General features: G+C 40.0%; 1 protein-coding gene and 1 long non-coding RNA gene across 3 annotated transcripts in view; one reads left to right on the top strand and one right to left on the bottom strand.

The window, feature by feature from the left end:
- Window positions 1-1,650: 1,650 nt before the first annotated feature.
- Window positions 1,651-26,649, bottom strand: part of LOC145442623 (uncharacterized) — a 40,026-nt gene continuing 15,027 nt past the window's right edge. Inside the window, exon 2 of the long non-coding RNA XR_013916099.1 lies at window positions 1,651-1,968. This is a non-coding gene — a long non-coding RNA (uncharacterized LOC145442623). The remainder of the gene's footprint in view (window positions 1,969-26,649) is intronic.
- LOC145442561 (uncharacterized) lies at window positions 11,042-25,495 on the top strand. Of its 2 annotated transcripts, none has more exons than XM_080320504.1 (7): window positions 11,042-11,869; window positions 11,963-12,118; window positions 19,090-19,271; window positions 19,717-19,818; window positions 23,422-23,545; window positions 23,644-23,796; window positions 24,796-25,495. In XM_080320504.1, the coding sequence occupies exons 2-7, from the start codon at window positions 12,003-12,005 to the stop codon at window positions 25,124-25,126; spliced, it is 1,008 nt and encodes a 335-aa protein (XP_080176630.1). In that variant the 5' UTR covers window positions 11,042-11,869; window positions 11,963-12,002; the 3' UTR covers window positions 25,127-25,495. The 2 variants fall into 2 exon arrangements, with proteins under 2 accessions (XP_080176630.1, XP_080176631.1); XM_080320505.1 differs by having other exon boundaries at window positions 11,044-11,869; window positions 23,647-23,796.

Genomic DNA, 26,649 nt, shown 5'->3' with positions numbered 1-26,649 from the left:
ATTATGTGTGTATTTACCAGTTTTACAGTGAATAAAGAATGCAGGGGTCGTAAGCAAAAAACTCATGAGACATATCCAACAGATTACGGGTAATGTTCGATTCGACATGATCCAAAAGATCACGCTATTGGGCACTGTGTGTATTGACCAGTTTCTTACTGTGAATAAAGAATATAATAATAATATAGGCTATTGATCAAAAACGTAAATGAGCATGTTATAGGGTCACGGGAAAGTCGCTAATATTTGCCTAAAGGCGTTTGAAAGTAGCTGTCCGAGAGTGGGCGTGCCACAGACCATTGAACGGCGAGAAGACTTGTAATCATGAAATCGCGGCACATGATTGGCTAAAGGGCTGTGCTTCAATGATCACAGCAGTGGAGGCTTGCTGATCAGCTGTTCAACGAATCTGCTAACGGCGGTGACTCAAAGCGCATTTAACATTTAAAACATGTGAAGGTAATCATTGCAGCCTGCATGCCTTGTTTTCATCGAGAGAAAGCATAAAAACACGCGAATAAATAGTGCAGACGCGTTTAATATGCAATTGGCAACGAATATCTGGTTTCAAAAGGAATGCACCATCATATTGAATACAAATATATAGCTTGATAAACAACACTACTTTGTCTGATCTTATTAGACTCTTGTTGTGATATATATTTGAAGTCGCGAATGCTCCAAGGATTGGCTGAATCAGCCGTTTATGCTGGGCACTTGTCAGATTCATACAGCAAATGAATCTACCCGTAAGTGATGTCAAAGTCATTTAGGGCGCCCTGCGCCCTCTCGCAGTTGATACACTTATCAGCAGGCCGTGTTAGTTTTGGCATATGCCAAAACTGCCAAAAATAACTTATTTTTGGCATTTTTCGATTTTTATTTTCGGCAGTTTTGGCATCTTCCTATAAATAGATAGTTTCAGCCTCGAATTAGTCACAAAAACGCTTTATTTGGGCTAGTTTGTCAAAATAAACCACAAAATGTGCAGCATCCACGTATAATCAGTGCCAACAAACAATAAGAAGAAGAAAAAACCTAACGATTTCATAGGTTAAAAATATCAAACGAAACCACAAAATGTACAGTATCCATCGGAATCGGGCCAATAAGCAAAGAAAAGCCTAACAAACACGCTCAACAGCTGATTGTTACAGCTATTGAATAGACTTAAATCGTTTGCACTGTAACAGTGCTTCCAGACTCAGGTCAGCTAAGTTTCTCCTAACTTCATTTCTCGCCCAGCGAATCTGGGAAATATCGGCTTCAACAGTAGCCGTCGAGGGAAAGAATGTTGCCAGTCATCCACAAACGGTTTTCAGAGCTTCAAAATCTTTGGAGGGCCGAACCGGCTTCCATGCATCATGAAAAGAGATCACTTCGCCAGTGCCATCGATCTCATCGCGGAAAGAATTTTCTTCCCGATCCTTTTCCAGGAGTTTCCTGTGTTGTCTCTCTACACATTTTATTTAGTAGCCCGACTATCATTTCTCCTTCAGTCTACCGATATATTTTCAGAGGACTTTTGTCACTTCAGGTGGCCTTTAATATTACCAACTCGCATGAAAGAGTTCTGGGAAGTTTAGCTTGTTTAAGAACGTTGACGCAACAAGACTGTCTGGCAAAACGAGACTATGCAGCTCATAAATAGCCAGACAGTTTGTTGCGTCACAATGTTCAACTCGATCACAATGCAAAAATCGTGGTTGATTTTGGGGGTTCCAGTTCCATGAGCAGAATATAATTTATATTTTAATAATCAGTACTGCGGCAGCTTCTCATTGATACCCGTTTCATCAAATTTAGCGCTCGAAAAGCCGGTCTAAAATGGTCGTAAAATTGCCTTTGGACAAATGGAAAGTATGACGTAAACCAAATGCAGTCAGCCGTCCAATCTCGCTGTGCCCACACCATTTAAGACACCATGCCTTCACCCCTAATGGGTGGGCTTGACCCAGATTAAGAAACCTGCCTTTCCCAAACGCTCTTCTCGCTTGTAATGCGGTCCTGTTAACACAGCACCATGAACAAAATGCACTATTTGACAGGTCGTGTTATTTTTGGCATATGCCAAAAATTGCTTATTTTTGGCATTTTCAAATTTTTATTTTTGGCAGTTTTGGCATCTGGCTCCTGAAATGCCAAAAATAACACGGCCTGCTTATCAGATATGCTGATATAGCCTACCATCTCATTTTCGTATATAGCCCATCTCTGTATATCTTCCCGTTATAAATTGACTCACCAATTACCATTTATAAACGCGTGTATTTCAATTATATGTGGATTCATTTCACCATATTCTACTGTATGACCCATACATTCGACCAATATAATATATCTATCTGAGGCAATATTGTCGTCGCATTCTTGTTGAGTTGTTAGACCAAGGACTAACGCAGGAACGTGCGTCTACTACTGCAGGTTAAGTGTAGCCTACCTAACACGCCTCACTTAACCTGGAACTCAGGTTACAACTCTAGCACGCTAACAGACTACAGCACGCCTTCTACAGTCCTCAATGATGCCGCAGAATGACCTCTAAAGGTAAGCACAGACTATGCATGTAGGACCAGCAAAAAAGAGAGTTAATTTGCTTGTATAGCTTCACAAGTGGCGTAGGTGCATATATGCTGATTCACTGGCCTTCATTGAAAATGCTGCCCAAATTTTTGAAGAATATCAATCTTTTCAGTTATACCTACTGGAAATCTTTTTGTGTTGACTAAAAAACGCCATTACTTCGCTTCGACTATCGCAGTACCCACCAGTACTTCTGTAGCGTTGAATGAAATAAATAAAAAATAAAAGGTCATCACCTCACATTTTCCCGCCCTCTGCCGCCCCTGGCGGAGAGCCAGAACCACCAAGTGGCTGCAACGCCACTGAGCTTCACCTGTCGCTAATGAATCTTATAGATCAGTGGTTCCCAACCTCTACCGATTCATCGCTCCTTTGTCAAGCACTACACAAATTTGCAGCAATTCTGCGCATTTTCGCGCATTTTCGGATCCGAAAAACAGGGCATATAAACGGGAAATTTATTAACTAAACTCTGATCTGTATAGAGTCAAGTGTAGGGCCTACCTGTTTGATGCTGGTGTGCTCAGATTAGTTGACCTTCACGGTCGTATCGATCATTCCTATATCATACCGAATACTGTGCATAAGGGTTGTTCAAAATTACTTTTTTTTCAAATTTCACTCGCCTGATGATGAAATTTTGAGGTTGCCTAAAAAAAACGATACACACCAAATTTGGGTCAATTCCGTCCGGTAAAGACCGTGCAATCTTAAATTGAAATTTCGATCATTTTTGAATTTATTGTATTTACGGTGGAAAATTTCGACACTTCGATATGACCAAATGTCGTTTTCCTGGCATGCCTGAACGGAAAGTGAAGCTTTTTACACGGATTTACATCTTGATACTGGGCTGTGATAGAGTTGAGATAATGAAATTAATGATTATTGAGAAATTTATTTGACACTGATTTGCTGGAAATGAGTCAACGAAATTGCAATAGTCTCGTTAAACGATGGTGATATGTATTAGCAAATACAATACTTTTATTACAGAAATCGGACACCACAAAGAGAAAATGAACTGACGCACAGGTGAAATACAGCAAAATATAATTCCCAGGTTTATATCGATACCCGAAAGTATCTTTTGTCGTTCCGATGTAGATTTGACGACGTTCTGGCTGTTTCCTTCGCAATGCGTTCTGATATTTGCATTTCACAACTCCTACATACCCCTACAAGGAAAATTACGAATGCTGAGGCATTATTTTCGAATTTTAGCGGATCCGCATCATCATAGGCCATTTATATGTACCGTAGTGAACTCGCGCCAACCAACAATCGGATGTTTGAGGTATGTCATGTTACCAGCTGCATGACAGTGAGTAAGGAGGAATGGTTCCGTGCCTTTTCTTCTGCAGTCAGCGAGTTTGCGAGTCGATAGACAGTTCAATACACCACAATATTGCAATCCAATGAAATGATAAGGGGTATGCAAACATTGCACTGTGAGTTCTACATGACGTATCTACGGGATCGTTGTCTCAAATACCGAAACACGAGACCAGCATCACTATCAACCTAATTATGACCTGGGATTCTTTGAACATCGAATCGCGAGATACTCGAGTTCCCTCTGGAGAATGATGTGGGGTCTCTGACAGTCGACTAATGTTTCACAAGTAGCAGTTCGCCTGCCAGAGGAATATAGACATTTTACCGTTAGGATATCGAAAAAAAGAATGTCGTAATGCGTGTTAAGACATCATCTACTAGTTCAATTGTTCCGATCACGTGAAATTCACACTGGTGCGACAAAATATATCGCCGAAAGTCTGGAAAATATATTTTACTGTATTTTGCCTACTTGGCAATACATTTTCTCTTTATGGTCTCGGATTTCAGCGCGGAAAGTGTTCACATGAGATTATATCTCTATCGTTTTCACGAGGCTCTTTCAATAGTTCAAGCTTATCAGTGCAGAGGTGGTCAAAGTAGTCAAGAAGGCTACTCAAGTAGAAGTAGAAGTGGGGACGCAAAAATCTACTAAAGTACGAGTAGAAGTACTCTTTTTTAAAAAAAACCTTAAACTACTTGAAGTAGAAGTAGAACTTCCAGGATTAAAATCTACTCAATCAAGTAATTAGTTTTTAAAACGGTCGTAATACGTTCGCATGGACTGTCTGCAAATTGAGCTATACGGAAGGTGCTATACCGAAGATGCAGTGAGCTTGACTCATATTGATGCATCACATGAGGTATCAATTTTCGAGAGCATAAGCATTCGTCCGCATGATGGGATGCAAGTGATAGTATCGCTATGGACACTGATCTTTGTTTAACCGAACACCCCGTTTTAGGAAACGTCATGGTGGGGCGCCCTCGCCCATATTATAAGGCTCATTTTTTAGTCGAAGAGCAATATTAAGAAGCTGTATCGGATACGGTGTTATTACTTCGCGAGATTAGTATACGTTAATAAAAAATATGACGGATCGAAAAAATGTCATGCCATTGTGTGATTTTATTTTCGGAAAATAGAGGCATTACTACACTTGCTTTTAAACTTCAACATGCAAGTTCACTAGATCCAGACACAAGAATTGAAGCTAACTGGAACTAAAACTAATGATACTGCGAGTTAAAAGAGAAATACAAACACTACTTCTGAAAAGCGGAAAATGCGTTGCATGTCTCTTGTCCAGATAGCTTCAATAGTGGTCTGTTAAGACATGTCTCAATCTCAAGAAGTCAGATACCACTTTTCCAGATTAGGACACGCTATGCTGGGCTGCTAGATTACAACATGATAGGTAAATGCTAGATTGTGAAACTACTAGTTTCAAACATTATGATGGGCCATATCTACTGTGATGAACTATTTTATATTGGCGACAAGGCAGTGTGAGTGAAGGGAGCCACGCTACCGCTTCCTAAAATATTTGCCTATTCACCAATACTTTCGTAAAAACATACTTGTCACTCCATATCTACTTTGCGCGAAGCGCAATTAAACTTCTTGGCTTTACTTAACTTTTATGAAATTTAAATGTTGGTACTACATGAAAACAGCCCCGCAATTCCGTAGTCTCTCTTTCGAATTGGAGGATTATACTACTTCTTCTTGACCAGCTGAAAATAGCGAAAAGTAAGTAAGTAGATCACAAAATATTACGAAGTAGAAGCAGAGAAAATGAGATTTACTTGAGTAAGTACCACAAGTAGTGAAAAACTACTTGAGTACTTCGAAAAAGTAGAAGTAATTCGTTAATCACCACCTCTGTAGCCTATCAGTGTCATATTCATTTTCATATAGTAGCAATTTAATCATCCAATGTCGATTACAGGCCTTTATCAAGATATATACGCGTGAAAAAGCACAATTCTCACTTCAGACATGCCTGGAACAAGATATTTGGTCATACCGGAGTTTCGAAACTAGCCGTGTTTCTAAAAAGTCCAGAGAATAATTGATGGTGAGCAGAGCCCAGAGAATCGGCAGCAGCGACAAAGTTGCGGGCGCAAGTAAAACGAGAGTGACTGATGTCTGAAGCGAGCGAGTGTGGAAGTCGTCCGGACGATTACGAAAGCAAAGATCATGAACATTACAAAATCATTGTCGTGGAGCACATGACCTTAACAGGCGATAGAATTGAAAATAATATTTAAAAAAAGTGGTGAATCGACTAAAAAAGTAACTTCATTTTCCAAAGTAGGTGCGCGGAAAACCGGTTTCCGCGTCCACGTTCCGTTGAGTTATGCAGAGTAAGCCGGACAAGTGGATTATTTGGCCGTGTTACCTGGTGCCGACCTAGCTCGGAATCGAACCCGCAGCCCATTGGTGTCCGATGAAGGGGACTGGACTGGCCTATTGTTTCATCTTATTGTTCCAAAAGTCGACGTTGCCGTTCACCGTGAAATGTTTATTAGCGAATTTTAACCGTTCGTAAATAGGCCTCTGTAATCATACCCCTAATGTTTGGTTAGCATTACACATGAAGGATTTATTAAATATTACATATGATTTGTTCATGGGCGTGAAGTACATACCTCGGAAAATAGTACTGAAAATGGGCTTCATAAAATATTACCATCATTGTTTCATGGTTTGTTTGTTTTTTGGGTATTCATGGTGTTTGTCGACTACTATGGCCATGGTCATTTACACCAGGCCGATATACTTCACTATTTTCCGTAACTGCCGACTTATAGCACGGCCCACCTCTAGGCTTTTTGTAAGACACCGCTTACGCGGATGAGGTGGCGAGGAGGAGCCTAGGCAAACCTCCAACACGTAGGTATCGGAATTCTGAAACCATTGGTGTTGCAGCCGCGGATTGTACCACTGCGCTATTTCGCCACGTTATTGTTTCATGGTGTGCGCAATGGTATCAAATAGGACCCTATAACAATTCGTCATCAACGAAATGTGCCCAATAGGCTATTATGCGATCCACTTGATCAACTCAGCCACGTCATGATCACTGACTTGTGTGCATTGCTGTATCATGCCATGTTGGCTTGTGATTCAGAGCAGGTTTGCTAGCCCTAGAGCGAATCAGAATACAGCTCTGCAACTCTTTCCGTATGATTCAGGAAATTCGCAATATCCGCGTGATCAGGAAGTGCCAGGAACATGGAAATAAACAGTGCTAAACAGATTCGCTATAGCGCTGACAATAGAAACAGGGTATTACATTTGATGTCCGCCTTTCGGAGATTTCGTGGAAAGAGAATGTTGAGTGGATGACGTATTCCAGCTAGCTTAATGACCTACACCAGAGTCGTCAATAAGTCTCAGATTAGTATGTTCGATTGGACTGATAGCTTATGTATAGATGAGATTTTTAGTGTCATTGAACTTGAGTCGTTAGCTCGTCTTATTTTCAACTTACTGTACTTCTTTGCACTTGACTTCCAAAACATGTAATCCAACAAATGGTCAGTGGTATTATAGCCAGAGGTGGTCAATTAGTCAGCGCCACTGATCAAGTGGAAGTAGAATTACCGCCGTAAACATTTTGTCAATCGCAAGTATGTACAGCAATTTCGAAGCAGTGTTGGGATCAAGTCACTACCTTCGAGTCACGAGTCATTTCGAGTCATTGCACATTTTGACTCGAGTCAAGTCAAGTCAGTCGATTTTTGAAGGTGACTCGAGTCAAGTCAAGTCACTCGATTTTTGGATGTGACTCGAGTCAAGTCGAGTCAAGTCAAGTCAAGTCACGAGTCAAGTCACAATTCATGTCAAGTTGCCTTTTCGAAGTATGAGGCATGCTTATGTCATTGCATTTTGCTAGCTGTTTGAAATACAGATTAAGTGGTCATCGATTCTGAACAGATGAACGATTATAGAGTTGAATATACAAGCAAGAAGGCGCTGTATCACTCACACATAGCCTACGTAGAAATGCTTAGCTACGTAAGCAATTAGATAGCCTCAGTTTATAGTTACCACCCAAAATAGAGCATACAGAAACGGATTGATAAGATGCACTACATTACCCATTTACAAATTGATATGATATGATACAATTCGAGCCTGCTCCAGTGGTTCGGGACTATATAAACTATATTCGAATTCAATTTCAATGAAACAAGAGGTTTGGTTACGACAGCGTAAGCTGTAAGCTTCGATTACTTCGTTTGCGGTCAATATATTTATGAGAGAACAATGGAGGCTCAGTAAAACGCACGATCATTGAATGATTGGTCGCTCTCACGGGTTACACCAGTGTTTCGTGAACAATCCGACCTTATTCAAAATACTGTGATTTTATCGACATCTATTGCTTAATGACTTGAAATTGACTCGTGAATTTTGCTCCGAGTCACGAGTCAATCCTCATTTCTGATACGCCGAGTCAAGTCAAGTCAAGTCATTTTAGCAGAGTGACTCGAGTCAAGTCAAGTCATACGAAAAGAGTGACTCGAGTCTGACTTGAGTCAAGTCATGACTCGAGTCATCCCAACACTGTTTCGAAGATGTTGAAACTTCTTCAAGTAGAAGTAAAACCTGAAAGTCTGAAAAGTACTGGGTAAGTTGTTTCTAAAAGTATACTTGATCGAAGGTTCACGTTTTGTAGAAGTTTATCGCGGGTAGCCATCTTGCATGTTCGCATGTCCGTCTAACGCAAAATGAGTAGTATGACAAGATTGATAGGTGCAATTTTCGAGTAGAAGTACTCTTTTTAAAAGCAACCTTAAACTACTTGAAGTAGAAGTAAAACTTCCAGGATTAAAACCTACTCAAGTAAGTAAGTAGTTTTTAAAACGGTCATAATACGTTCGCATGGACTGTCTGCAAATTGAGCTATACGGAAGGTGCTATACGGAAGATGCAGTGAGCTTGATTCATATTGATGCATCACATGAGGGATCAATTGTCGAGAGCATAAGCATTCGTCCGCATCATGGGATGCAAATGATAGTATCGCTATGGAAACTGATCTTTGTTTAATCAAACACCCCGTTTTAGGAAACGTCATGGTGGGGCGCCCTCGCCCATATTACAAGGCCCATAATTTAGTCGAAGAGCAATACCAAGAAGCTGTATCGGATACGGTGTTAATACTTCGCGGGATTAGTATACGTTAATAAAAAATATGGCGGATCGTAAAAATGTCATGCCATAGTGTAATTTTATTTTCAGAAAATAGAGGCATTACTACACTTGCTTTTAAACTTCAACATGCAAGTTCTCTAGATCCAGACACAAGAATGGAAGCTAACCGGAACTAAAACTAATGATACTGCGAATTCAAAGAGAAATACAAACACTACGTCTAAAAAGCGGAAAATGTGTTGCATGTCTCTTGTCGAGATAGCTTCAATAGTGGTCTACTAAGACAGGTCTCACGCTCAAAAATTCACAGACCACTTTTCCAGATTAGGACACGCCATGCTGGGCTGCTAGATTAGAACATGATAGGTAAATGCTAGATTGTGAAACTACTAGTTTCAAACATTATGATGGGCCATATCTACTGTGATGAACTATTTTATATTGGCGACAAAGCAGTGTGAGTGAAGGGAGCCACGCTACCGCTACCTAAATTATTTGCCTATTCACCAATACTTTCGTGAAAACATACTTGACTCTCCATATTTACTTCGCGCGAAGCGCAATTAAACTTCTTGGCTTTACTTAACTTTTATGAAAATTCAATGTTGGTACTACATGAAAATAGTCCCGAACCGTAGTCCCTCTTTCGAACTGGAGGATGATATTACTTCTACTTGATAAACTGGAAATAGCGACAAGTAAGTAAGTAGATCACAAAATATTACGAAGTAGAAGTAGCGAAAATGAGATTTACTTGAGTAAGTACCACAAGTATTGAAAAACTACTTGAGTATTTCGAAAAGGTGGCCATGGAAATGGTGTCCATGAAAATGCAGCCTTTCTCTTATATTTCATGTCCAAGTGTCGGAGTACAACAATGGGTGTAAAGCTGTTAAATGAATGCTCTGAAGTTTTGTAAACGTGCATTAAGCTAGATGCTAATTTCCATGTGTTTTGAATATCGACTGGGTATATTTGGGTTATCGGCAGGCCGTGTTATTTTTGGCATTTCAGGAGCCAGATGCCAAAACTGCCAAAAATAAAAATTTAAAAATGCCAAAAATAAGCAATATTTGGCATATGCCAAAAATAACACGGCCTGCCAAATAGTGTATTTCGTTCATGGTGTTGTGTTAACAGGGCCGCGTTACAACCGAGAAGAGCGTTTGTGAAAGGCAGGTTTCTTAATCTGCGTCCAGCCCACCCATTAGGGGTGAAAGCATGGTGTCCTAAATGGTGTGGGCACAGCGAGATTGAACGGCTGACTGCATTTGGTTTACGTCATACTTTCCATTTGTCCAAAGGCAATTTTACGACCATTTTTGATCGGCTTGTCGAGCGCTAAATTTGATAAAACGGGTATCAATGAGAAGCTTCCGCAGTACTGATTATTAAAATATAAATTATATTCTGCTCATGGAACTGGAACCCCCAAAATCAATCACGGTTTTTGCATTGTGATGGAGCTGAACATTGTGACGCAACAAACTGTCTGGCTATTTCTGAGCTGCATAGTCTCGTTTTGCCAGACAGTCTTGTTGCGTCAATGTTCTTAAACAAGCTAACCTTCCCAGGACTCTTCCATGCGAGTTGGTAATATTAAAGCCACCTTAAGTGACAAAAGTCCTCCGAAAATATATCGGTAGACTGAAGGAGAAATGATAGTCGGGCTACTAAATAGAATGTGTTGAGATAGACAACACAGGAATCTCCTGGAAAAGGATCGGGAAGAAAATTTTTTCCGCGACGAGATCGATGGCACTGGCGAAGTGATCTCTTTTCATGATGCATGGATGCCAGTTCGGCCCTCCAAAGATTTTGAAGCTCTGAAAACCTTTTGTGGATGACTGGCAACATTCTTTCGCTCAACGGCTGCTGTTGAAGCCGATATTTCCCATATTCGCAGGGCGATAAATGAATTTTGGAGAAACTTAGCTGACTTGAGTTTGGAAGCACTGCTACAGTGCAAACTATTTAAGTCTATTCAACAGCTGTAACAATCAGTTGTTGAGCGTGTTTGTTAGGCTTTTCTTTTTTTTTTGCTTATTGGCACCGATTACGATGGATACTGCACATTTTGTGGTTTCGTTTGATATTACTAACCTATGAAATCGTTAGGATTTTTCATCTTCTTATTGTTTGTTGGCACTGATTATACGTGGATGCTGCACATTATGTGGTGTCTTTTGACAAACTAGCCCAAATAAAGCGTTTTTGTGACTAATTCGAGGCTGAAACTATCTATTTAGAGGACGATGCCAAAACTGCCAAAAATAAAAATCGAAAAATGCCAAAAATAAGTTATTTTTGGCAGTTTTGGCATATGCCAAAAATAACACGGCCTGGTTATCGGTAACCGTGATAGTTATCGATTTTATCGATATCGACTCTAAGCTTGATCCTCGAGCGACAACTGATTCTTTACTAAGGGGGAGTGCTGGAAACACAACCAGAATACCACGATCGAAGTCGCTCTTATACGAGAGCATCCACTTCATCCTGTCTATTGAAGCCAAGAACCCCTGTTACTGTTCATAGTGTTCATGTTCAGCGTATACCTTTAGATATATGTGGGCATTCTGAATCCAGACACGCGTATTGTTAACATGCGACATTGCATATTTCAGTGCAATTACACCTGAACAGGTTGGCTAGCGTTTGCAACTCACCTTTTGACAATTCCCCAACGCCACGGAGTCATCAGAGTCGCTAGAAAATTGGTCAGCAAATCTAATTCGACAATCCCCGTTTACACAGAAACAAGTTTATCATATTTAGGTAAAGTGACAATTCGAGTATGATATCGATTTACTTCAGCATTTGGATTCGGATATTAAAATATGGTATGCACTAACTTCTGTTGATCGACAGATTCCAACCTTCGAGGCATCGGGAAAGCTTTACTGAAAGGATGATTAGAGACATCTGCGAAAATAAGTTTAGAAATAAGTATATAGAATGTGATAGGAAGTGGCGCCCACAGTTGGATATCACCTACGCCCACTACGGAACGGAATCATCTGCGAAGTAGGTGCCGGCATATTTGGTCACTCTTAAGTATGGAAGTATAGTGTCGTAAATCTAGTCACATGTACAGTAGGGCAGTTCAAAAATAACTTTTTTTCCCAGATTCCAGCCATTCACTGATTAAATTGTCAGGTTACCCTAAAAAACGCTGCACACCAAATTTGGTTCAATTCTAACAAGTATAGGACTCCGCAGATCCAATTAAAATTTTTAATTTATTATGGAAAATTTAAAAAAAAATTCAAATTTTTCTGCCAACCCCATGAGATTGTTGAGCTGTCTTCAAAGACGTTGCAAAGCAAATTTGAGTCAATTCCGACCAGTAGAAGCGGAGTTATGTGAGTCCGTGAGTCTCGAGTGAGTCTGAGAATAATCCGCGATTTATCAACGAAAAACTCACATAACTCCGCTTCTACTGGTCGGAATTGACTCAAATTTGTTTTGAAACGTCTTTGAAGACAGCTCAACAATTTCATGGGGTTGACAGAAAAATTTGAAATTTTTTTTTTTTCAATTTTCCTGTATAAATTTGAAATTTTAATTGGATCCGCGGAGCCCAATACTTGTTAGAATTGAACCAAATTTGGTGTGCAGCGTTTTTTAAGGTAACCTGACAATTTAATCACTGAATGGCTGGAATCCGGAAAAGAAAGTTATTTTTGAACAGCCCTAGTGCACAATGCTCATGCGTTTCGCCATTTTGCTGAAAGTGGTTTAACCTTATTATAAATTGTTGCATTTGTTCGCGTATTAACAATATGCGTATTGTTTTTGTGTTATTTCTTTCCTGATGGTTTACGCAAGACTTGTAAAATTTAGGGCAGGGGTCACCAACCCGGTGCCCGCGGGCACCAGATAGCCCGCGAGGACTAGGTGAGTAGCCCGCGAGCCCGTTCTAAAAAGGGGGAATAGCAGCATTTACTATTCGTCAGATTATTACCACTGATCTTTTAAATATATATATTGATTGATTCAGCTATACTTGTTTCAAATACACTAACATGTAACTTACATATATAAAAACTTGAAAATATCCTCCATTACAATTAGTAATATATAGATGTATGTGATATAATCACCAGCAGAAATTGAAGATACGCCGCGTTGCCTATACAGGCGACATGACGGAATGCCATTCACGGTCTTCTTGAAATGGCGGGGGGGGGGGGTCCGTTATGATAGCTCGACGTCCAGGACAATGCCAAAGTAGTAAACAATATTACTATTCGGAGTTAGATGGCCGTGAAGTACTGACAGATTTTGAATATCTGTACACCCATTACGTATTGCATCTTTTGACACAGCTTGTTTCTGTTGCACTCAACGAAGTTTAGTATACCCGGTTTCTAACTTTATGTAATCGTTGCTGCTGTCCGATATAATGAAATCTTGTCATTTCGGGATGCTGAACAGTTGGAGATTGAAATTGTAACACTGCAAAATGACCCCCACCTCAGTCTTCAGCAAACGTTTGGTGCCTTGTTGACACGGTGAAGTACAGTGGTGTATGCGCAGCAGCTATGAAGGTTGCAAGCGTCTATGGTTCAACTTATCGTTGTGAATCGGCCTTTTCGGACATGAACTTCATCAAAAACAAACCCAAAACACGCTTAATCCATGCACATCTGGAACACTCACTCAGAATTGCAGTGTCAAGTTACATACCAGAGTACAGCGCACTAGTTGATATCATACAATGCCAGGCTTCCCACTGACTGCTATAGAAACAGATAACATGATGTCCAGTCCTGCGCAGTGCTATGAATATCAAAGTGGAAATACAGTGTGGTACGGGTAAACGACGGGAGTAAATAGTAGCCCGCCGCTTCAATCATTACGCAAAAGTAGCCCTCGGTTGCAAAAAGGTTGGTGACCCCTGATTTAGGGGATGTGGAAATACAGGGTTAGAAATTTGCAATTGAACTCTCGAATCGAGTTCACATAAACGTTTCTCCCGCAACAATGGATGCCTGGTCATCAATCAACAATAAATCATTGCATTCAACGATCAGCTTGATTATTAATCGCGCCAGGGCAGGTCACAATCATTTCCGGGCTACCAAAGGTGAATACGGCTCTTTCATTTGTATTGTAACGGCTAGCAATGACTGCAGAGTTTGGCCGAGAAAATGTCGTCGAGATTACCGAGCTGAAATCTTACTTAAATTCTTATTAGCACTTGCAAGAAGTCCTCCGCACTACTTAGACGTGATATCAGCTTGATTCCAAACCCCTTGTAGCCCAGGTGGGACTTATGGATTTCCATACAATAATAAACTTCATTCGATAACCTACATTTCATTGTGACGTAATAAATTCGTATTTTTGGATTTTTGTGTTGTGCTCTTTTAAAGCTAAGATTTTTGATATGCGGCTCGCACACGAATTAGGTATATACTAGGGTTGCCATACGTCCGGAATTTCATTGTTCAAGCTAGCGTCCGGGAGGAATTTCTAAAATATGCCAAATGTCGGGAATTTTGAAGACTTGACGTAGGCTCATAATTTTTTCGCAAATCAACATAGAAACATTATTTTTGGGACTATCTATGCTGATGCACGATATGTTTCTTCGCGCTGCGCGCGATTTACCATCACATTTATTGATTTTAATATGGAGACTACCACCCTCGCAAAAACTGCAATAACATATAAATAAAAACAACTTTCATTTGCTCGAATAAGCCTAATTGTAATCGCAATTATAGGAGAACGGTATATTCCTAGAGATCGTTAAGGCTGTTTAAATGCTTTAATCAAAGTTAGTGGTTCCAAACGTGGGGTCGTTTGTCTCTATTCTGGGGTTTGCGAACATGTTGAACGTAATCAGCTTCCAAAATAGCCCTTGAGTAAGTCTGGGCAAAGGTGCTGACTTCTAGTAATCAGCTCGTCAAATTTTGATCTGGGCCACGGAACATTTTCAAATAATTAGAGATGGAGGCGTGACCATAAAAGATTGTAAACTACTGTATCTCGGGTGTTTATAAAGCTCCGTGGTGCGCACTGGCATAAGGCTGATAAACAGTCATATTGGTAGGACATGAACACGACTCAACGATGTAAAATTACGCTCCCTGTATTTTCGAACTCATCATCCTCCACCAGCTCTACCGATAACTCTGATCATGTGGGCGGAGAGTAGTATCTATATATAGTAATATATGGAACAACAAATATTATTGACGGAATCCCAGACCAGATGCATATAGAAACCACATTCATATAGCAACCCCCCCAGAAGTTGCATCGATTACCCCAGAGTGTGGGCTCAAAATCGTTGTAACGGGCGGGATGGGGCTGAAAACATGTAGCCTACTTTCCGTCCCAGTTACACAACACACAACCATATACTCCTGAACCGGATCGTTACCACCTCAGGGGCGGCATTACAAAACAACTACCGCACTGCGGAATCAACATTTACCGTCACAATTCGAGAGAAGCGAACAATCGCGATTACAAAACCCTCGATAACGATGTCTTCGAGAGCATTTTTACCGATGAAATTGACTTACCGCAAAACGTAGGATTCGAGAGAAAACGTGAACGATCTGCGTCGCGAACGTCACTATCCCCGAAGTTCGGTATTACAAAACTGAAATTGGCGCAGATTTCTCGCGGTAACTTACCGCTTAGCTTCTAGCTGGCCGAGTTGAATCCGCGCTGCAAATTGCAGCTTTTTGAACTGCAAAATCTTAGTATTCTACTTCAACATAGTAAATAAGTGAGGCAGTAATCGATCTAACAGGGCATGTCCTGTAAGTTACCCAATTGGGTTATATTTCGTAGGCCTAACTGTTAGTAAAATCAATCGAAATAAGGCAGTGGCGATATATAACGCTTATGAATTGAATTCACATATACGCACCAGTAAGTGCGGGGACTGAGTAGGCTACCTCGCCGTTTAAGGCCTGTATGAATATAACGGGGACTCGAGTTATATGTCGGAAGCCTGCTATTATAATCTTAAATTATAGATTACTAACCTTTGTAGGTTAGTAATCTATCGCCAAATAGATTTATTTATTATCCACTTTATAACTTTGGCTAGCATATCGTGTGGTCGCCTTGTCAATAAGTAATTCGCTGCCGAACGGTAGCAGTCCGATTCGGTAGGCCTATAAAGTCGTTGCGAATTACGATCAGGGCCATGTTTCCACAATGTTATATATGTATTGCTCCAACCAGGGCGTGGTATGGTATGGAATGGTATGGAAGTATGGTATGGTATGGAACGAAATTTCGGTATGGAATATGGAAGAGTGCAAGTATGGTATGGTATGGAAATTTCCCAAGTATGGTATGGAATGTTATTTCCATACTTCCATACTTTTTCCATACTTTGGCAGTTTTGCCAGAATCATGGCAATAATCCTACTTTCGATTTGTCATACCTCATTGCATACCTCAGAAAATCGCTCACTATCTATGTTCATATCTGAAATTGCGATTTATCACTCACCCACCCCGGTCGACATCTATTTGAAGACATCCAAGTAGCGCTACGCGCATATGAAGTAAGATAATATTATTAATGAATATTCAAATCGAATCAAATCTAAATATCATAAAAACGAATGATATTCAACCGCTGTCGCGATACAACTTGCATTTCAACTTGCACTTCCACTCCGTAAACTACCAAGGGGGTTTTAAAATCGTAGATTCTGAGAATGTAAAAGTTACATGAATATTTTTATCAATTTGTTGAACTTGGAAATAATTTTCTGCGCTTCGGTATGATCATCACGCAATATCTATTTGACATAACCATCATTGTAATTCAAAAATATGTAGCTTGTCTTGGAGCGACGTTACGATATGCTGTCCTCCAACACGCATTAAACTTCATGAAATTTGGTTATCCATCTGTCATAAAAGAGTAGACACCCTGATCTTGGCTAACGAATCAAATGTGTGGCCCACAGATTGGCGGGAAAATAGACATATGATCCGCTGTACCAAAATGATTGTAGTGATGTAAATTCATATTCTAATTCAAAGATATATTCTAATGTAGTGGTTTTGAGCCGGTGGAGAATTTAGGGGTTTCCGGTCGGGTATAGACTCACTTGGAAAAAAATCTTTACATTATTAACCTCGTTTATTAAACGTCTGTATGAAATGCCGATCGTGTCTCTAATATCATTTGCAATTCAGCGATTCGTATTATCAGTGCTACAATTAGCGAGACACGACTGGAGAGCGGCACGCGATCTCCCTCTTATACGCTGTTATTAAGTCGCATGCGAAATGGTGTGATTAAAATCACCTGATTCGTTATAATAAGAGTTTATATGTATATGAATATGTATTCAGGGAGATCGCGGAGTTTCTGATTGAGAGCATAGCCGGACTCGTTACAGATGAAATGACATTTTTCTTTTGAGTTATGTAGGGTGCGAAAGTGTAGCTTACGGCTGCTTATTTCCGACAGCAGGACGTTTATCTTGCCCATGCATTGTTTGGCATTTACACATGTAAATTGATGGTACCTCGCTACATTTGGAAATATTTCAAGCCCTTCCTGTTTTTCTGCCGGCTCACACATACATTTTACGGAGGCGCAACATTGCGTTTACGGTTACCAGTTCACTGCTCACTGCTCATTCATTTCTATGCGTCCTGTTCAATTCTGGAGGTCTTAACTTTCATCAACAGCAAGTCTTTACAAAACAAAGTCTTACCAAATTTTATTGGAGGGAGCAATTTTAAAGGGTGGAAATACAGATTTCTGGATGTGGGGAATAAAGAAAAAAGGGCTGTGAACCAATCTTCTAATTTCACAATACCTTTGGTTTATGTAATTTTGTAGATGATGTTACTCGTAGAAGTCCATTACCACTCTAGATTTACATGTCGTGAGATTCTGTTGAAGTTTCCAAATAATCCCGTGTGTAGGCCTAAATATTATACGTTCCGTCTTCGGTGATTAGGCAACATGCATTGCTAACGACATATGATATAAAGAAACTAGGGATATCATTGGTGCATCATGGCTGTTTAAATGGATAATTTCATCCAGAATAATTAGAATAAAAACGCCGCAACATTTCCACATATCAAAAATAGAATATCACTTGAGAGGTTGGACAAGTTGCGAAAGTATGGAAAAAGTAGCGAATATGGTATAGAAGAATGTTGCTATGGTATGGAAAATTGTCAAGTATGGTATGGAATGATTGGGCGGGTATGGAGTATGGAAAATTCCCATTCCATACCATACCATACCATGCCCTGGCTCCAACTGTATCCTCACACGAAATTAAAACTCAATGGTACACGTGATACCTGACGCAGCGGCCTAAAAAGCAGACAAACTATAATGTACCGTACGCCTGTAATTTTGTTCTCTTCAGAGCAAATACCACAAACAATTAGTGTATTTTCATTCCCCTGTTTGTGAAAGATTATCGCAGCTAAATTACAAATCGTTGCTGACCACACAGCATATATAGGCCCTCATTTGATGTCATTTTTTACTGAGATTATCGACTTGGCGAAATCACAAATTAGCACGTTGATTGCGAAACGTTGTGTTGCGTCTGGAATTACGAGAGTTTACGCGAGTTCAAAGCGCTCTTGCGTGAGCTGGCCGCAAAATGTTTTGAAATACCAATTTTTACATTATGCGGTAATCGCATTCGAGAGAGCTCGTTACCGCTGGCGGAGATTCTGATTTACCGCATTGTTTTGTAATGCCCCCCCTGGTCTCTATGAGCGAAGCTTTGCTAGTGTGACGTCATAACTCATTTTAAAATCCACTAGTGGGTGCTGAAGAGTGTCCAGAATTTGGATCACAGAAATATGGTAACCCTAGTATATACCCACCCCTGTGCTATAAGTTCCAAGTTCAGCATAGGCGTATTCTCTTTGGCGGAATTCATATAAATACAATTTCTTTATAATCAACAAGACTCCCTCAGATATAAACGTACGGTGACATGACAATCGAATACATTCTGACCTAGTTGCGCGTCGGAGTCGAACAGCAGTTGCCCTCGTCAACGCAGTTTAGAGATCGCTGGACAACATTGCCGAAGGCCAGGGGGCTGTTCCATGAATTCCGTTGTGAATCACTTGAAGAAGGATGATCCGTGCAGTAGTAAGCAGCCGGGTAGATTTCTCAAGGTCGTATACACATGCGAAAAAGGTTGGTTATAGCAAACTATTTATACATATAGAATATAGATAGACTTTATCTTGCCAGAATGAATATTAATAGTATCGGTATTGCCACAAAATTTTCTACTGTAACTATATATAGGCTCTTGCAGTAAATTATTGCAATGATTTTAAAATTCACATGATTCCAATTGTTTCAAATTGAATATACATCGCATGTTTTAAATTAGGGCCTTGTTTAAAACATGTTTGTTTTAAATTGATATTTGTTTTGAATGCAACCCTAGATACTACTGTGATCGCTGATATACAAAGCTTTTTTTTTAATTCCCTGACGAGTGACAGCCGAAAATATTCTGGTTTATTTTAATATGAATATGTAATTCAGATGTACATTGAAGTCCTGTACCTCCAAGAGTCCCTTCATATCTCTTTCGTGACTTGTCTCTTAAATTTCGGAACGTTTATTACAGATAAACGTTACTACTATGGTCACGAGAACCATAATTTCTACGGTTCGGGTTACCAGGGGTGGAATGTATCAGTTATACGCAGTAACTCATCATCCAATGCAGGTATAACATGCTATCGAATATAAATCGAATCAAGAGCGGTTCGCAGGATACGAAATACTGGAAATAAAAACCGCGAGCATGATGACTGAAGCAGTGACGCTATATTACGGGTATAATGCCTCAATGCGAGTATAAAAAGTTCAGTGATTTTGTTTCATCAATTCACAGGCCAACAAATTGTTTTTAAATCATGATATGCTAGAGTGAATTAGGGGTGTATCAGGTGCGCTGAGTCCGAAAATATCATTGCTTTTGCCGAATTGGCTCTAGTTTTTTATTGCATCTCCCTTCGTATGTAAAAAAGTGTCGTAACGACTCAAATTTGTTTTGTTACATCTGTGACGAGACCACGATGAACATGCAACGATCTAATGTGTGAAATATCACCAAGATAGCTTACAAAGAGTATAGGCTAATTTTGTGAGACGTTGGAAGATCGGGATAACTGCTGGGCACCTCAAACGGTCTACCAGCGTTAGACTGACACTTCTTTGCTAATGGACTCGAGGTAAAGTCTAATGGATGCCATTTGAAATCCGCGTGGTTTGGCACGAGCCAAAGAAACACCGTGATGATTGTTATTTTTCCATGAATTACCTGTCAAGTTGGAACCATAAACAAGAACTCATAGCACTATCCCAGCGTTGGCTCTGCTTTACAGCCAATTACCCGCTCCCCTGAAATTCTAGTTGCAGCTTTACGTCCCTGAAAGATCTGATTTCGAATGATGCTGCGATGTAGGATGTAGTGGAAGATGAAGATGACAACAGTAGATGCTGTAGAAACTGCAGTGACAGTGACCCCTCAACATTGTCCCGAATACAGAGTAAAAACCGACGCTTCAATTCAAGATTAGCTAAACAACTACTTGGGTTGGAACGACAAAAGCAATCAACCATGGGGGTTGCGTGGAAGTGATGCTTACGAACTTTCTTGGTTCAAGGATACAGCATGAGAATAAAAATTCACTATCATTACTTCCCCGATAACCTCCGAAATATGATACGAACCAGGTGGAAGGTTTCACCTCTATATCCAATAAATGGAAGAGAGATATCAAGATATCTGGGATACTCGCATAATGGCATTTACAGCCAGTGCCTATAGTCCGAATCTGTCTCCATCAAAGTCGTTTAAGAGAACTGTCCTGCAGATGACTTCAAGCTAATTTGAGTAAATAACTAATTAATTGCTATATATTGTTCACTTTAATCACATTTATTTAAATAGGAAGCTTAGTGTCACAAATTACAATATGACAGGAGAATCCGATGAAAATACCAATAAATGGGGCATTTTTGTGTTGGATAGGATGGAAAAGAATAGATTTACGCAGCACAGCTTAGTTCAGCTGGTCCAATGGTGTCTTTACCTTTCGCATGTTCTTGTGGTTTCAGTGCAGACAGACTTACTAAATCATTTTATGTATAAGCTTTTCGGGTATAATGGAATCTGGTTTGAATTAAATAAAAAATAAACGAAAAATACCTAATTTTGGTAATATCTTGGAAAAGGGAGCCAATTTGCAAAAAACTAATGCCATTTTCGAGGTCAGCGCCACTGATATACCCTAAAATCGTTCTCACCTTCCATGATGAATTTTTGTTTTGTTGGCCAGTGTTATGATCTCTTGAGTGCGCGATTGAATTGAATAAAGCTCCCGTAGACAGACGCGTCCATGTAACTAACATTCCGAAGGTTGCGCTCTCGTACCTAGAAGTCTGTGTAATATATTCTAACGCGTGGGGGTCCGAACTACGATGCGCAAGATATTTATTCAGGTTAATTATTATTCTTACTATAAAACATCAACGTGCGTGCAAAGGGCAAAATGTGTTATTGCTGGTGTCAGTCGAAAGCGATGCCTACCTGTTCCTACTTATTCCGAAAATACAAATTTCAATATAATCAGGGCTCGGATATACACCTCTGGAACCCCCTGAATATGACAATTGACGCCGTTACTAATAGGGACGGTGCGAAACCCTAAATGGTTCAGATTCGTGTGAACGCGAACGTGAACCTTATGACGGCACGGGACGTCACGTTGCTAATTTCAACCCTACATGTCAATGAAGTGATATGTTATTGTACAAATATATACATAGCGACGACTCGGGTCACATTATGCCACAATACTGAAGGACATGCTGACCTTTTAAACGTCACAAACTATATCAACTGGAGCAATCAAATGCTATGATAATCCCATAAAATCAATGTCTCCCGTCGCTTTGCCAACAATTTCGACGAGGACTTGCAAGGGAATGTAAGCTTACGTCTTAACGGTCGAGGCCAGCCCGGACCATGTATTCGGCGTCTGACTATTGCGACATTGATATTGAGCAGATGGATCCTGAACGCCTGCTTCATTTTTTTACATTTGACAACGACGTATTATTTATATCAATTTCAATGATTGGTTGAACAAGTATCATTCGCTGACCAGTTACACCTATTGTAGTCCGTTCTTGATGTTGTGTGATTGCGGGTCACGCTCACGGCAGAGACTCACCGAGCAAACCTTTGTAACACAGCAAGTAAAAGCTTTAGGATTGGCAATAAGGTGTATGCTTGTTTAGTGTTAATATTTTTATGCTGCCAGCGCCTTGCATACAGTGGTCTGGATTTGAAATGCAAAGAATTTGAACCATAGATGTTATAATGACGTGATAAATTGCAATACATGAAAAAGGTTCACAGTGCAGAACCAACCAAGGTTCATTTGTGAACGTGAACCTCTCGATTTCTGAGGTTCACGCACAGATCGCGAAAGTGAGCGTCACGTTCACACTATATCCCTAGTTACTAACAATCGCCGTGAGACAGAAGCAGTGTTAAGATATAATTGTAGAAAAGTCAGATCAACCTTTTATTTGATATAATATATATCCTGCTATTTCAACTGCGCATGCCAAGTGAGTATTTATGACAGACAGACTGTATAGTGTACAGTCACCAACGACGTTTACTGGCTAATTGTACTGTGTTGTTATAAAAACCCTTTTGAACTCGCGATTAGGGCTGGGCAAAATCGAGTACCTGAGTGATTCGATTCAGAGTCACGTATTACGCTTCGAGACGAGTATTCAAATATCACTGCTTATGACGTCACAAAAGAATGTACTGTCAAAGTTTAAATATGTACCTTTTATGCCATCATGCACAAAGAACATATGCCGGTTATCCGTCACATTAAAGATACTTTGGTTTTTTTCGAACATACAGATATCATTGCACTTCTTGACAATGTTGTGGGATAATAATTGATCATGAATTCGGAAACATGTTATTTCCAATAACGTTCGTAACTTTGTACTATGTCACGTATGCTGCGATGCGACACGGATATTCAAGGTTTTAAGGCTTTCTCAGTGGAATATAGTATCCAAACTATAATTCTCGTTAGTAAATTAATTTCATTGCTCAAAAAAATCGTCATTTTCTACTCGATTCGAATCATTGAAATTATTACTCGATTCAGATTCGAGTACTCGAATCATTGTGTCCATCCCTACTCGCGATTTAATCGTTCGTCTTGAATAAAATGTGTATCCAGAACATATATAACCAAACATTATATATATATATATATATATACAGGGCCTTCAGCGCCAGATGGACCTCCGAAAAATCCGCATTTTACAAATAAGCAATGGTCCGGCGTGGTGTGCGGACTCATTGTAGTTCTTGTTTTGTCTTCGATTGCATTTCTACTATTTAAAAAGTGAGTGCTTTTGTTTCCGCGAAATTTATAAATCAAGCACAGTAACGTACAACAGTCATATTTAGCACCTCTGCTTTTTTATCGGATATTTGTACAAGGAGGAAGAAGAAACAGAACGGTTCCTTTGGAACTAGCGCAAGCCTCACAATGTTCACTGAAAATTGGTCTGCCGAACATAACGATTCTTTACCGAATTCAAAAGACGCTGGCAACGCTGGAACCAACGCAACGGTCGAAGATAACCTATCTCTGTAAGTTTTGTGTTATATGTCGAACGTTTATATAAGTAAGTACATGCCGTTACCAATAAAAATGGCAGTGCTGGAAATTATAGTTCCACAAACTGAAGGATGACAATGGCGTTTATGCTTGAAGGAGAATTTAATTTTACGGACCTATTGCTTTCGAGGGGACAATCTTGTACGTGCGCTTGCATGAAAATTTACCTCCACAAAATATATAGGATGTCAGGTTCTATATATACCTGATAGGATCTGCGGGATTGTTGAGTAACTTTGCTATAGTTGAAAGTTCTGAGATGATCATTTGCATTGTGATTCAGATGGATCGCAATAGATGTTAGCAACTCGCGAGTCATCGCAGTGGCTTAACTGCAGATATTTTAATTTGATATGTGTGTCCAATGTCCATGGATATGTAGAACTATCTAACCTTTTCCAGAACGCGGAACATTTACGCTGATGTGCAAGACTTCGCGGAACACCAAATTGTCAGAGACACTTAAAAACAAAAATTTACCTCATCAATACATCACTATAGATTGATGTTGCGCAAAATGAACTGTGAAACAACGTAGCGTTAACAAAACCCAAAACATCATCACAAATGATATGTATGAGTTAAGTGTGTGTCTTGAGTTCCAGGGCAGAGTTGGACAACTAGATATTTTTATTAGGGGGCAGGTTGCTCCCCGGCTTATGTGTGTATTTACCAGTTTTACTGTGAATAAAGAATGTAATAATAATAATAATCACACCAGTTCTACCTTACTCCTCTACCTTACCAAGTATATCCCCGACATATAGATAATCAGATCTATAAGTTCGCATATGTGAATTTAATTGAACTAGCATGAACGTTTCGGGTGCTACGCCGTGAGGCAGTATCCCGTCCCATAATTACGATCGGTCTTCTAATGACGTCATTTGTCGGAGTTCTACGCTTTTGAGCACTCCACTGAGGAATGGTAATATAAAAATGTGGTAAATCAGCGTGCTACTTATTTCTAGGCGGAATCAGAAAAACAAACACCTTCCTGGCATCTCATCTGCGAACAGCCACTCTACTTCAAAGCCCTACGCAGTGGTCACATGCTCGACCGATACACAAGGCAACGCGGATTTTGTATTATACCACAAAAATCAGATATTCCCATCTGACGGCATGACCATGACCATGCAGGAGGGGTTCGCTGAAGATATAAACATCGACCATAATTCCCACGAAATAGAAAAGACTTCGTCGCCCCCATATCATCAAGTCGCACCAAACCACGACAGAAACGATGGCTCCACTGTATCGGACACTACTGTTGTCAATATTCATGATGGTATGATTTAAAGTGACTCTCTGGCAGAGATGGAGAGAATGATTCCATTTATGTTTCAAACTTACCGGGCTTGACCTGAAGACCCCAAGAACTTACGTAACCTTTCTACGCGCTTGTTCGCCCATCACAGAAATCAGAACGGTACATTTTCTGCATGTAGCGCATTACTTCCAGAGTGATCCCGGGGTCTTGTTGTTGCATAGTAACAATTTACTGTAAAATTGTAATCTTCCATCTCATGCCTGCACTGTATAAACGAGAAATAGTGTTGCACATATAGTTGCTTTTAATTGGTGGCTGATGTAGGCCTACTCATGGCGTCGAAATCCTAATTTGAATTTTGTTTTCGAACTGAAATATTCGATGATCTGTCGGACTCATCTTGCGTTGCCGAATCATTTAGTGAAGCTCACTAGCTCTTTTGTCACCGGGGATTCCCAGATGTCCTTGGATCTACGAGGATACTATACAAGGACGTCGATTTCGCATAACTGCATCAGCAATGGGAGTATGCCAGTAATGGTATTAATGGGTGATCGATCAAATGACAATCAATGTAGCGTTATAGCTAGCAGGTAGGAATCGTGTGAACCTCTGAAAGGTTCAGGTTCGTGTGAACGCGAACCTTTTTGAAAGGTTCTGTGTGAACGCGAACGTGAACCTCATGACGTCACGTGACGTCATATTGCTGATTCCAGTCCTATCTTTCAATGATGTGATAGCCTATAGCCCAATACTAATGTGACAGAGTGTGTACACTGTACAATTGTACATGTACACATTGTACACTGTACACAGTGTACACGATACCGAGAGATGACTCGGGCCACATAATACCATAATGCTGAAGTACATATTGGCGTTTATTACGTCGCCAAATGAATCAACTGAGGCAATCAAAGGATATAATAATCCCATAAAATCAATATCCTCCGTCGCTTAGCCAACAATTTCGACGAGAACTTACCAAGGAATATAAGCTTAATCCTTAACGGTCTAGGCCAGACAGCACAATGTATTCAGCGTCTGAGTATTGCTACATTGATAGTGAGAAGAGAGTAAAACGGGTTTCTATACTTGCTGCCAATATTACCCCATTAACAAGTTATACAACAGTAGCCAACACCTCAGTGGCACGGATTTGGCTTTAATGATACAGTAAAATAAGAAGTCAAGATTGACCCCGTACGCCTGCTGTATTCTTGACATCAAAAAACGATATCAATCTCATTGATTGGTTGGATAAGCATCATTCGCTGACTACGCATTTCGCTCGTGATGTTGTGTTGTTGTTGTTGTTGTTGTTGTTGTTGTTGTTGTTGTTGTTGTTGTTAGTATTGTACATATGGTGTTCGGCTACTATGGCCTTTTACACCAGGTCTTAAGAGTCTGACAAATACTTCAGCGTGATGTTGTGTGATTGCGGGTCAAGATCACAGCAGACAGTCACTGTAAATATTTACGAACGGTAAGCTGGATATTTCGAGCAAACTTTTGTAACAAAGCAAGTAAAACTTTTGAGATTGTCAAGGTG

The sequence above is a fragment of the Botryllus schlosseri genome, chromosome 7 (genome assembly GCF_051294905.1).
Source record: "Botryllus schlosseri isolate E-star chromosome 7, Bs_hap1, whole genome shotgun sequence".
Taxonomy (NCBI): domain Eukaryota; kingdom Metazoa; phylum Chordata; class Ascidiacea; order Stolidobranchia; family Styelidae; genus Botryllus; species Botryllus schlosseri.
The sequence above is the reverse complement of the archived record's forward strand: the minus strand, read 5'-3'. Positions and strand labels throughout refer to the sequence as shown.